The sequence below is a fragment of the Giraffa tippelskirchi genome, chromosome 12 (assembly GCF_054371585.1).
Source record: "Giraffa tippelskirchi isolate mGirTip1 chromosome 12, T2T-mGirTip1v1.2.pri, whole genome shotgun sequence".
In the NCBI taxonomy this organism is placed as follows: domain Eukaryota; kingdom Metazoa; phylum Chordata; class Mammalia; order Artiodactyla; family Giraffidae; genus Giraffa; species Giraffa tippelskirchi.
In genome coordinates, this window is record NC_137286.1 from 10,482,065 (window position 1) to 10,495,707 (window position 13,643).

A 13,643-nucleotide genomic window follows, 5' to 3' on the forward strand; every position below is an offset into this window, starting at 1 on the left:
GTGGATGCTCCATAGTGAATATTTTGCAAACATTCTATCTGCTGAGCACATATTAACTTTTCTGTTCACGCTGCATTAAAGTGGAAAGTTCTATTAATTCATATTATTAAATAGATTTATCATTTAAAACCACTCTAGCCATAATGAAGTAGCCATCACCACATTTGAAAGGTCATAAAGCAAGTTCCCATGATGGGTGTAACCTCACAGCAGGAGGTGACCCAGAGGACACAGACTCCCTGTGAATGTAGAGCCCTGAGCAGAGTCACTGTCACCTCCCCAGATGTGAGCAGGTGCGGACAGGGAGGGTGGATCCTCAGTGCACAGGGGCCAGGCTGCACCCGGGACCTGGGCACCCTGCTCCTTAGTGAGGGCACCCACAGCTCAGAGCGGAGCTCTAGGCTTGACTGGGGTTGGTGACTTTCCCCAGAAAGATGATGCTCTGGGTGTCTTTGAAAACTATGGCAATCAGGAAGGGCCTGTTGAAACGCACAATGGTTCCCTCAAAGTACATTTTTGCCTTGCTGATTCCCGTGGCAGCAGCTCCTTCCGTGCCCTCCTCGTCCATGTCCAGCACAGCGCTGTGGACCACCTGTGGGGATACCAGAGCATTATCCACCGGAGACTGGGTGGGCGGAGGTGAGCAGTCACCCAGCGCCTCTAAGGGGACTGACATTCACCCACGTGCCGCTGGCCTGTCACTCTGCTGTCCTCCCGACAAACTGTCCACTGTTTGCATAGTTGTGATACATAGACGTGCAAACTGAAGGCAGTCTGTGAGTGATGTGCCCAGCATCAGAGAGGCAAAGAACAGGGACTCACTCTCCTAACCCAGAGACGGTGCTGCCTCCGAAGACCCCCTAGTATAGGGGAGGTGCCAGGTCAAGGCATTTTTCTTGCAGGCAACTGCCCACAGTCCCTCCATGTCAAAGCAACAAATGGGCTAGCACTGTCTTCTGCTCCTCTCTTGCCCCCAGCTGACATGTCCTTGAGCCCTCAGCTACCTTGCCTAGGATTGACTTCCCATCCCTGGACCACAAAGCCTCATAGCACCTATGCCTCCTTTATCAGGTCCTCTGGCAGGTAGGGTGCGGGGGAGACTGTAGGGCTGCCAAGTCACACCCCACCCCACCATTCACTCTGACTTCTCTGCCTCTAGGATCACAGGACCAAGATGCTGGGTGTTCCTCTCACATGTTCTTAGTGCATTTTCATCACGATTGCTTTATAGACTTTGTTAGTACCTATAACCTCTTACCTGCTCTGCTAGGCACCAAACAGGAACCAAGAACTATATGCTCCTTTTAAAGATGAAAAGTTGGGGGATGCAGAAATGTAATCGTTCCCCTCTACAGGCACTGAAAGATGGAGCCTGGCATGGGGTCCACTGCTGTTTCCACTCCGGTCCTTCCCAGTAACAAGCTTCTGTGTCACTTTATAATTCAGGGAAGGTGGAACCTGATGTCACCATGATTGTAACTTAGCTCTCCTGGGCTTGAGGAGTCCCAGGGAGGGAGACTGAGTCACAGGGAAAGCAATTATTTTACAAATTCAAGGTGACCTGCCATCTGACTGGCCTCCAAGTTTCACTCTCTGATAGGAGGATGAATTGTCCACACTTTAAAGACTCACCTGGGAGACGACCAGGCTCCTGGTCCCTGCGATTCCTGACAGGTCAGGGTCGGTGAATATTTTCTTAATACCCAGCTGGGAAAGGATGTCATTCAGCTCATAGTGGCTTTTGATGGAAAATTTTGGCAGGTAGAGTTCATGTATTCGACTAGGAAATGAAGAAAATAAATTTGAGCACCTGCTTGAAAAGATGTCCACCTTTTCCCACCTCACAGCATGGTCTTCCAAGGATTCCTCTTAACCAACCCCTTTGTCCCCAGAAGAAGGACTCTTTTTCTCAGTTTCTAGACCCCTCGGGCTAAATCCCCTTATTTTGGTAATTTTCCATTCCAATGTGCAGGAGTCTAACATGCCAGCAGGCACTAAGGCAGGGGGAGGTTAAGGAGTCTGCAAGGCCCCCAGTGACCTGCGTCCACCCTCCAGGGGACCCTGACCTCGCCCAGCTTCCCCTCTCACTCCCTCTGCTCTCCTGCTCTGCCTTACTAATCCTCAACCTCACCAGGCTCATTCCTGCCTCAGAGGCTATTCCCTGGTTATTCCCTTGGGCAGAAATGCTTTTTCCCAACACATCCAGAAGGCTCAGTCTCTCACTGCGACAACACCTAAGGGCCACTCTATTTACCATCACAAACTACCTCTGGATGCGATTTTCTTCACCCTTTTACTCTGCTTTACTCTCCCCAGCTCCGACCTTGTCCCCTCTCAACACAATGAAGAGTTTATATTTATTTCCAGTCTGTCTCCCACAATTATGGAGTGTCATGAAGGCAGAGAATTTAGTGTTTTATTTGCTGACTACCCACAGGGTCTAAGTTAGTCCCTGCGGCATAGTATGTCCTCAATTAATCTAGTCAACCAGTGCTGACTGGGTGAGTGAATAAATGAGTGACTGTAATGCAAAGACAAATATTGTCCTCAGAACCCATCATACCTGAGCCCTCACCTGATTCTATCTGATCCTTCTGAAGAGTAAAACTTAAAATTTTACATAACCTCCTGCTTGTTCTGCCTCTGTAACTCAACTTGCTCCTTGCAAAGTCTGGATCACGTAGGTCACGTAGTCTTCAAAAGTGGGGACTTTCAATACTAGGAACTGGAGCTTACCTCACTCACCCTTGTTCAGCTCTTTGCAATTGCCCAGCACCTGCAAACCTGCTTAATCATGCCTGTCCATCTAAAGGCCAGGCATCCCCCACCCCATCTTGACTGCTCTGCCCATGCGGGCGAAACCCCTTAGATTAGACCAGCCTATTAACAGCTAATGTTGTTCACTATAGTTTGCTACAGTCTGTCTGTAAAAACTCTGTAACTATTCAGGGCTCAGAGCCTAGTGTGTTAACTCCTCTGGATAGACCAGCCTAATAAACCTGAGTTCTCCAACTCTCTGAGTGTGGTGCTTGGTTTCTCAAATATCGGTTTCTGCAACACTTCTACTTTCAAAAAGAGGAGTGGTGGGGAGAAGAACATTAGTGTTGGGCATCATGATGAGTCCTCATGACTCAGCCCTTCTTAGTGTTAGGGCAACCTTCAGCTCCTGCCCTCCCAGATGTCATCATCTTACAGAAGGATTCAAGCCCTGAGCCAGGCAGGCAGCAAAGGGCAATGTCATCATGGGATGGGTTCTCCCACCTCTGCCCCGGGGGCCTGCATATTCCTGAGGGCCTGTTGCTGGGAGTTAGGCATCCAGGAAGAGGGGGAAGGACCCAGAAGGCAGGTGAACGCACAGCTCTGGGTCCTGGGAAGTCACCTGGGATGCAGGGAGTCTCGCCACCTCATCAGCGTCTCCGGGATTATCTTGGCTTCCAGGTCCTGCATTTTGCCCTCGTCGGGGAGGATGAAGAGGGCGCTGTCGTTGCTGGTGTACATGAGCTCCACCAGCGTGTAGCCTAGCTCCTCGTCCCGGAAGTAAGGGGTAACCAGGCCCCCAATCCTCATCATGGGCACCTCCACCGTCTTGTTCTCGCTCACGAGGAACTCTTCCCGGTGAGTGTATTTGGGGTGAAAGGGAATCTTCCACCGGGCTGGAGGCGGAGGGATAGGTGAGGAGTATGTGAGTGCAAGAACTGCAGTCTCTCCCTCCTCGGCCCTGGTCCCTGAGCGGGGAAGACCCTCTCCACGCCAGCAGCCCGCCATACCACGTGCCCCTGGGGACAGATCTGCTGGGTGTACCCATACACCTGGGCAGGTGGGTGAGCCCTTGGGGACGGGGGTGAAGCCTGCAGGTCAGGATTGGGACGCGGGATATGAAACAATGCTGGTTAGTTGTGCTACATGCAAAGTCAACAGGAATGTGGAGAGCAAGGGAGAGGTGAGGATGAGACTTGGCCCAGGGTGATATAGGACCACCTGGTCCTTCAAGGGCACATGTTAGTGACCAGGTGTTACTCGCTGGCTTTGTAGGGAGGAAACACGTCGCCACAGCCTTGTGAGCCCAGCTACAGCAGGAGCCACACGGGGACCCAGAGGGCAGGGCGGGGCCAACAGAGGAGGGGGCTTGGGTGTCCCCCAAGGAAGATGGAGACCTTAGTGTCGAGGGGTGGACTTCTTGGGGAGATTGGAGCCCTGGGGCTTCATGGAGTATAGATCCACCCTGCTTCCTGCTTTGTTTCCAGCCCTGCCTGTGTCCCCATGGTTAGAGACAGGAGGAGAGGGAAAGCTGGGCTGGTGGGGTGTCCCAGGGGAGGAGAAAGTCCTGGGACAGGTCAGGGTGGTAGGAGATGAGAACACAGAAAAGTCAAGGAACAAACATAGTAGATCTGGCCTGGATTATTAACAATTTTCTGGAAAACTGGGAATCCATGCCTTCATTTACAGAGGAAAATACAGATCCAGGAGGGCTAGTCAGGGCTCTGCCAGAAGTCCGCGGTTCAGGGCGAACATGTGCCCCCAGCTGGTGTCCCTTAGGCACCTGACCACCCCTCGCTCAATGATCATTCTTTGTGTCTTTATTCTGTGTCCTTTTTGCAGTGCTGGCTCCAGGTGTGAAATCTTTCTGCCTTCACTCTGCCCCTTATGAGTTTCCAGGATCAGGTTTGCTGTGTTGGGTTTCTATCAATGGGACTGGGCCCTGGACCAGCTAGAATCTGGAAAAGAGTCTGTCCCGGAGATTGTCCTTCCTTGAGGATTCCCTGTGGTTTTGGCCTTGCCAATGCTACCCTCATAGCTATAACGGAGCACAGCTGAATTTTCTTGAGTTGGCCAGGCTGCTCAGAGGCTGTCACAGCATGAAGCTGGCCACCAGCCCCACCTACACCCGCGGAGACCAAGTCCCCTTAGAGAGAGCCCAGGTCAGACACAGCCCGCAGTGTGTGGAGCAGTGGCCTTCCTTGCATGTGCTAAAAGAAGCTGGGGTTTCTGGCCACTGCAGAGTGACCTTAGAGGAAAGCTCCTTCCTCAAGGCAGTCAAGCAAGTTTGAGAATAAAAAGGCTCCCTGCGGCTCAGATGGTAAAGAATCCGCCTGCAATGCATGAGTCCTGGTTTCGATCCCTTGGTTGGGAAGATCCCCTGAAGAAGGGAACGGCAACCCCTTCAGTATTCTGACCTAGAGAATTCCATGGACAGAGGAGCCTGACAGGCTACAGTCCACAGGGTCACAGAGTCAGACACGACTGAGCAACTTTCGCTTCACTGTGTCTCAGACAAAGGGTTAATGGCTCCCCTGCTCTTGTGTGCTACAATGACAGCTGTGATTTAGAAAACCCCCAAATAGACAAAGACTGTGATGGGGACAGGGTCTTAGTGCGCAAGCTGTCCGCACCGATGTCAGCTCCCTCTATGATGTCCAGCAACACAGTTGGCTGAGCTGAAATAGAAATAGCCGTGAAGACACAAAACTAAAAGTGTGTTTCCTTCTGACTCAAAGAGGGCACCCACCTTTAAAGTAGATGTAGTTCACCAGGACCAAGACTGTTCTTTGGGAAAGGACCTTGAACAGCTCCTCAATTTTCCCTTGGGTTTTATTCTTCACATAGTCATTTATTAGACCCCTGGCAGCTTCATGATCCTCAAAGTTGGTTGAGAAGGCCTCGGAGGAGTACAGCACCCGGGCATCTTCTTTGAACTTGTCCAGCAGCTTCAGCTGGTCCTGCACAAACATGGCGTTGCCCATGCTCAGCTGCAGCTGGTCGTTGGGTCGACTGAGTGTCTGCAGGAGGTGCTGGAAACCCTGGTGGATCTCTGTCTCCTGGATCTCTGAGAGGTTGAACTTGAGACCTTCTAGGATCTCTGTCAGTGTGGTGTTTCGGGCCCCCAGAGACAGGAAGGCCAAGGCTATGGAGACGCTCAGTGGGGAGAAGATGACATTCTTATCAGGGTTCTTCAAAGCCAACTGCTTGTAGAGGCTGAAGGCGAAGTCAGTGTTGCTGGAGGCTAATGTGCGGTCATCCGCCCTTCTGTGTTGGTCCCTCACCGTCACATTGTCCGGGAGGCAGTGGACACTGGAGCAGATCCCAGCCAGCAGGAGCCCCAGAGCCAGAAAGGGAGACATTCTCTCTGCCCTCATGTCTGAAAAGCAAAGCTCCTTTAAGTCTCCGTGTATTAGTTGACATCCCAACCCCCACCCACTGTCCCCCGTGGTCTCTGTTCTCTCTGACCTCCCAGGAGTAGGAAGCTTCCTGGGCTCCTAACATACACGAGGAGGTTCTGGGCTATCTCTCAGTGTTTGATCAAGTCCTGTGGTTGTTACCAATTTCCCCAGTGGAGAGACTGGGCACAGAGAGGGGATGGGGCTTTTCCAAGGTCACACAGCAAGCAGTGCAGGAGTGGGGGTGAGGAGCCTCGGGTGCCTGGCTCTAGGGTGGGGCAGCTGGTGATGGGTATGAGGTGCTATCCAGTGAGAACCCATCACCCTCTTCCTGGGAGCTGACATGTCAGAGGGTCCTAGGAAGCAGGGCTCCTTTCCCACCGCGTCCCCTCTCTGTCCCCCCAGGGAGGAGCCCTGCACTGATCAGAGGACACAGCGCCTCTCCCCAGCTCCGAGGACAAGGGTGTGACCTCAGGGAGGCTCTCCCGTCAAGGTGCCTGGTCACAGTGAGGGTTCAGGAGAGAGGCCACCACAGGCAGCGGGAGCCGTGCTGGCACCTGGCTGCCCTGAGGAGGGCTGTTGTGAAGAACAAGGAGGGGAGAGCGTTCTTCTCAGCCCCTGCCAGGTGGACACGTGGAGGGTATTTCCATCAAGACCCTGGAAAGGGCTCCTAGTGGGAGAAGCAAGGTGAGGTCAGAGTCTCAGAGATCGCGTCGAGGATTTCATTTGGACCACCTGTGAGTGCTGTGTGGTGATGAGCAGGGACTGAACCTCTCTGATCCTCAATTCCCACCTCTGTCCAACATGTGGAACGGCTCCAGTGACATACAGGATGAAGGTACTGGGCTCCTAAGAGGAGTTCCAGAGGTGTCACCCCTCCGCTAGCCACCCTCTCTAGGACTCTACAAGCCAGACTGTGATCCCTGGGGACAGAGGACTCAGCTACTGCCCAGAAGCCTCAGGAGAGACTGAGGTCAAACTGGTGACCTCAGCAAAGAGGGCTGTTTCCCTGCAGCCTCTGCCCCTCATCTCAGAAGAGACAGGGCTGCGGTGATGTGGGGGGAAGGGGAGAGAGACAAGAGGCAGAGGGGGGAGGAGACTGGAGGGGAGAGGAGCAGGGGGTGTGGGGGAGGAAGCTGAGCTGAGTCTTGTCCAGAGACCAGGGGAAAGGCCTTCACACAAGCCTGGGGAGAGAGGCGATCGATTGCCTAAACTATTCATTTACTCGGGAGTGATACAATGGTTTTTTCCAAACAAGTTAACCATTTTCTTCCAAAACTTATTCCTGGAGGAATAGCGCTCTTTCATGTGTTCTGGTTGGAGGGTTGCCTCTGCCTCTGAGAAGCCTGTCTTTCCAATACCGAACAGATGCACCTGAAGGTTAGCTTGGCCGGGGACCCTAGAGGGACAGTGATGTGCAGGACCGCCCCTGGAGACCCCTCTGCCCAGAGGGACCTGGTGCACTAATTCCGTCCCTAAGGCTCTCTGAGAGCAGCACCGTGTGCCAGGCAAGGAGATGCACCTCAGGCCCTCGGGGGAGCTCTGACCTGACGGGGGATGCAGACCTGGATGGAGCACAGCTGGCTCGAATGACAACTCCAAAGACTCAAAAGCAGAAATGTCCCCAGAAGCCCTGCTGGCCTGTCCCTCCCTTTGCAGGATGAAAACTGACACCCAGAGAGAGGACTGGTCTTCAGAGGACTCACAACCCTCCCAGCATCGGACACATGTCCTCTCGCCTCCCTCCTGCCTCTTTCCAGAGACCCGTGACTGAGGCCAGAACCACCCTGGGAAAGGGGTCCCTTGGCTCCCAGTGTGGGAGCATCATTGATTACCTGCTTGCGAGAGCAGGATGTGTGGAATGGATCCGAAGTCACCGTCTGCCTGGATGCAGGAGTTTCATGACTGCGTTTGTCTATTTACCCTGCAAAGACCTCTTCTCTGGCTTGCAAAATGTAGGAGGGAAAAAGACCTCTGACTGGCAATGGGCAGATGAACCTTTCTGATAACAGGATTCATTAGGTCTATGCAAACAATCTAGTTACCGATACAGGGTTTTTTCCCCCTTAAAAAATAGCCAGTAAATAAACACACAAAAAATCTTTCCCATGTTACAGTTCTCTTCTGTTTATGAAATACTCACTGAGAAAGATGTGACAACTCAGAAAATATCAAATGAATCATTAAAAACTACTCCAAATTATTGTTCTTTTTAAAGAGTTATTGACTCTTATTAGTGTCTTATTCCTGGTCTGGAATATTTAAGGATCTATTTAAGGATTACAGGGAAACCTGGAACATGTAGGGAAGGGCTTGTAAAATATTTCTCAGAACACTGTCACCCAGGGAAATCCAGTTAACATTGTGTTGTGTTTCTTAATTAGTCACCTTTCTTTGAAGTGTGTGTGTGTGTATGCAATACACTATTTGCTTACAGTTTGATTTGCAAGTTGAAGTACCCTTTCCCAACCCCACAGAAGGGGTGTGAGCCTGAGGGCCCTGAAGAGTGTCAGGAATCCAAGTGTCTGGGGCCTCTGGTCTTCAGCACCATCTGTTTGGGGGACTTGCTGTGACTTGGACATCACCCTGCTGTCCTTCACCGTTGGTTCACCCTAGGAGCTAATTGTCCTCCCTTCTTGACCTTGAGGTCTCCTTAGCTGTCTCAATGAGATAATTTCAGGTATTTCCTAGGCTCATGGGAAAAACCTGTCCCTTCATCCATCTTAGTCACACCCCTCCAGCCATGACAATCCCTGCTAGACTTCTGGGGACCTCTGGGGTTCTACCAAGCATAGTTTGCAAACCACTGACTTGGTGATGTTGGGCTTCCCCAATGCCTCAGCAGGAAAAGAATCTGCCAGTAATGCAGGACACCTGGCTTCGACCGCCGGGTCAGGAAGGATCCCTGGAGCAGGAAATGGCAACCGGCTCTGGTATTCTTGCCTGAAAAATCTCATGAACAAAGGAGCACAGCAGGTTAAGGTCCAAAGAGGTTGCAAAGAGTTGGACATGACCGCAGCGCACAAGGCACCACAGTGATGGCTTAGAGGTGAGGGTATGGCTTTGGAATGAGATAAGCTTCAATCCTGAAAGTACTGCTTACCAGCTCTGTGACCCCACAATATTTATTGAACATCGTGGACTTTAATCTCTTTATCTCTAAAATGCAGATAAGAACACTTCTCTTACTGGAAAGAGGTGGGGGAGGCATGTCTATGAAGAGTTAATCAAATAACCTAGGTGTAAGCTCCGGTAGGACAGAATTTTGTTTCTTTTTCATAGTGCTGTATGCTTACTGAATTTCATAGATATTCATTGACAGTAGACACTGAGATGGTAAAGAAGAGTTTGGTATCATCCTTCCTGAATTCATGATCTATGTCCTTTGCTGCTAAGTCGCTTCAGTCGTGTCCAACTCTGTGCGACCCCATAGATGGCAGCCCACCAGGCTCCACCGTCCCTGGGATTCTCCAGGCAAGAATACTGGAGTGGGTTGCCATTTCCTTCTCCAGTGCATGAAAGGGCAAAGTGAAAGTGAAGTCGCTGAGTCATGTCCGACTCTTAGCGACCCCGTGGACTGTAGCCTACCAGGCTCCTCCGTCCATGGGATTTTCCAGGCAAGAGTACTAGAGTGGGATGCCATTGCCTTCTCTATGTCCTTTGAGTCTCCAGTAATTTCCAGAATTGACTGTATATTTTGAAGTTACAGAGAACTCAAAAGAAAATAGTGGTTAAAACAAGACTACAGTTTATTTTTCTCTTGTAAGTCCTGATTTAAGCAGTGGGTTGAAATGGTGATTCCGATTTGTCAGGGACCCAGGCTCCTTGAATACTTCGTGCTTTTTACCAGGTTTCGGAGGGCTCATTGCCAAATCCACCTTCCAGTTAACAGGAGTCAAGAGGGAGGCTGGCTTGAACCTCAACATGCAAAAAACTAAGATCATAGCATCCAGTCTCATTACTTCATGTCAAATAGAAGGAGGAATAGTAGAAACAATGACATATTATTTTCTTAGGCTCCAAATCACTGTGAACAGTGACTGCATCCATGAAATTAAGAGATACTTCTTCCTTGGAAGGAAAGCTATGACAAACCTAGACAGCATATTAAAAAGCAGAGACATCACTTTGTTCATAAAGGTGTATATAGTCAAAGCTATGGTTTTTCCAGTAATCAGGTACAGATGTGAGAGTTGGACCATAAAGAAGCTGAATGCTGAAGAACTGATACTTTTGAATTGTGGCACTAGAGAAGACTCTTGAGAGTTTCTTCAACTGCAAGGAGATCAAAACAGTCAATCCTAAAGGAAATCAAGCCTGAATATTCATTGGAAGGAATGATGCTGAAGTTGAAGCTCCAAATACTTTGGCCACCTGATGCAAAAAGCCAACTCACTGGAAAAGACCCTAGTGCTGGGTAAGATTGAGAACAGGAGGAGAAGTGAGAGGCAGAGAATGAGATGGTAGGATGGCATCACTGACGCAATGGACATGAGTTTGAGCAAACTTGGGGAGATGGTGAAGGACAGGGAAGCCTGACGATCTGCAGTCCAGTTCAGTTCAGTTCAGTCACTCAGTCGTGTCCGACTCTTTGCGACCCCATGAACTGCAGCACGCAGTCCTCTCTGTCCATCACCAACTCCCAGAGTCTACCCAAACCCATGTCCATCGAGTTGGTAATGCCATCCAACCATCTCATCCTCTGTCCTCCCCTTCTCCTCCTGTCCCCAATCCTACTCAGCATTAGGGTTTTTTCCAATGAGTCAACTCTTCCCATGAGTTGGCCTAAGTATTGGAGTTTCAGCTTCAACATCAGTCCTTCCAATGAAAACCCAGGATTGATCTTCTTTAGGATGGATTGATTGGATATCCTTGCAGTCCAAGGGACTCTCAAGAGTCTTCTCCAACAGCACAATTCAAAAGCATCAATTCACTCTGTATAATGGGCTCCAGTTTCATCCATCTCAGTAGAACCGATTCAAATGTATTTTTTTTAATGACTGAGTAATATTCCATTGTGTATATGTACCACAGCTTCCTTATCCATTCGTCTGCTGATGGACATCTAGGTTGCTTCCATGTCCTGGCTATTGTAAACAGTGCTGCGATGAACATTGGGGTACACGCGTCTCTTTCAAAAAATACATTTGAATCGGGTCTACTGAGATGGATGAAACTGGAGCCCATTATACAGAGTGAAGTAAGCCAGAAAGAAAAACAACAATACAGTATACTAATGCATATATATGGAATTTGAAAGATGGTAACGATAACCCTATATGCGAGACAGAATAAGAGACACAGATGCATAGAACAATTTTATGGACTCTGAGGGAGAAGGTGAGGGTGGGACGTTCTGGGAGAATAGCATTGAAATATGTATATTCTCATATGTGAAACAGAACACCATTCCATGTTCAATGCATGAGACAAGGGCTCAGGGCCGGGGCAATGGGATGACCCAGAGGGATGGGATGGGGAGGGAGGTGGGTGGGGGGTCCAGGAAGGGGAACACATGTAAACCCATGGCTGATTCATGTCAATGTATGGCAAAAACTATTACAATATTGTAAAGTAATTAGCCCCGAACTAAAATAAATAAATTTATAAAAAAAAACAAAAACAAAAAAAACAAAAGCATCAATTCTGCGGTGCTCAGCTTTCTTCACCGTCCAACTCTCACATCCATATATGACCACTGGAAAAACCATAGCCTTGACTAGATGGACCTTTGTTGGCAAAGTAATGTCTCTGCTTTTAAATAAGCCTGTCTAGGTTGGCCATAACCTTCCTTCCAAGGAGTAAGCGTCTTTTAATTTCATGGCTGCAATCACCATCAGCAGTGATTTTGGAGCCCCCCAAAATAAAGTCTGGCACTGTTTCCACTGTTTCCCCATCTATTTCCCATGAAGTGATGGGACCAGATGCCATGATCTTAGTTTTCTGAACGTTGAGCTTTAAGCCAACTTTTTCACTCTCCTCTTTCACTTTCATCAAGAGGCTCTTTAGGTCTTCTTCACTTTCTGCCATAAGGGTGGTGGCATCCGCATATCTGAGGTTATTGATATTTTTCCCGGCAATCTTGATTCCAGCTTGTGTTTCTTCCAGCCCAGCGTTTCTCGTGATGTACTCTGCATAGAAGTTAAATAAGCAGGGTGACAATATACAGCCTTGACGTACTCCCTTTCCTATTTGGAACCAGTCTGTTGTTCCATGTCCAGTTCAACTGTTGCTTCCTGACCTGCATACAGGCTTCTCAAGAGACAGGTCAGATGGTCTGGTATTCCCATCTCTTTCAGAATTTTCCACAGTTTCTTGTGATCCACACAGTCAAAGGCTTTGGCATAATCAATAAAGCGGAAATAGACGTTTTTCTGGAACTCTCTTGCTTTTTCAATGATCCAGCGGATATTCACAGTTTGATCTCTGGTTCCTCTGCCTTTTCTAAAACCAACTTGAACATCTGGAAGTTCACGGTTCACGTATTGCTGAAGCCTGGCTTAGAGAATTTTGAGCATTACTTTACTAGCATGTGAGATGAGTGCAATTGTGCGGTAGTTTGAGCATTCTTTGGCATTGCCTTTCTTTGGGATTGGAACGAAGACTGACCTTTTCCAGTCCTGTGGCCACTGCTGAGTTTTGCAAATTTGCTGGCATATCGAGTGCAGCACTTTCACAGCATCATCTTTCAGGATTTGAAATAGCTCAACTGGAATTCTATCACCTCCACTAGCTTTGTTCGTGTGATGCTTTCTAAGGCCCACTTGACTTCACATTCCAGGATATCTGGCTCTAGGTGAGTGATCACACCATCGTGATTATCTGCATCGTGAAGAACTTTTTTGTACAGTTCTTCTGTGTATTCTTGCCACCTCTTCTTAATATTTTCGCTTCTGTTAAGTCCATACGACTTCTGTCCTTTATCGAGCCTATCTTTGCATGAAATGTTCCTTTGGTATCTCTAATTTTCTTGAAGAGATCTCTAGTCTTTCCCAATCTGTTGTTTTCTTCTATTTCTTTGCAGTGATCGCTGAGGCAGACTTTCTTATCTCTCCTTGATATTCTTTGGAACTCTGCATTTAGATGGGAATATCTTTCCTTTTCTCCTTTGCTTTTCACTTCTCTTCTCTTCCCAGCTATCTGTAAGGCCTCCTCAGACAGCCATTTTGCTTTTTTGCATTTCTTTTCCATGGGGATTGTCTTTATCCCTGTCTGCTGTACAATGTCACGAACCTCTGTCCATAGTTCATCAGGCACTCTGTCTATCAGATCTAGTCCCTTAAATCTATTTGTCACTTCTACTGTATACTCATAAGGGATTTGATCTAGGTCATACCTGAATGGACTAGTGGTTTTCCCTACCTTCTTCAATTTAAGTTTGAATTTGGCAATAAGCAGTTCATGGTCTATGCCACAGTCTGCTCCCGATCTTGTTTTTGCTGACTGTATAGAGCTTCTCCATCTTTGGCTGCAAAGAATATAATCAAT

General features: G+C 48.9%; 1 protein-coding gene across 1 annotated transcript; it reads right to left on the reverse strand.

The window, feature by feature from the left end:
• Positions 1–397: 397 nt before the first annotated feature.
• On the reverse strand, positions 398–6,134 carry LOC145529829 (serpin A3-5-like). Its single transcript, XM_081550588.1, has 4 exons — positions 5,507–6,134; positions 3,380–3,653; positions 1,633–1,780; positions 398–592 (listed from the first exon to the last, which is right to left on the reverse strand). The coding sequence occupies exons 1-4, from the start codon at positions 6,132–6,134 to the stop codon at positions 398–400; spliced, it is 1,245 nt and encodes a 414-aa protein (XP_081406714.1).
• Positions 6,135–13,643: the final 7,509 nt, after the last annotated feature.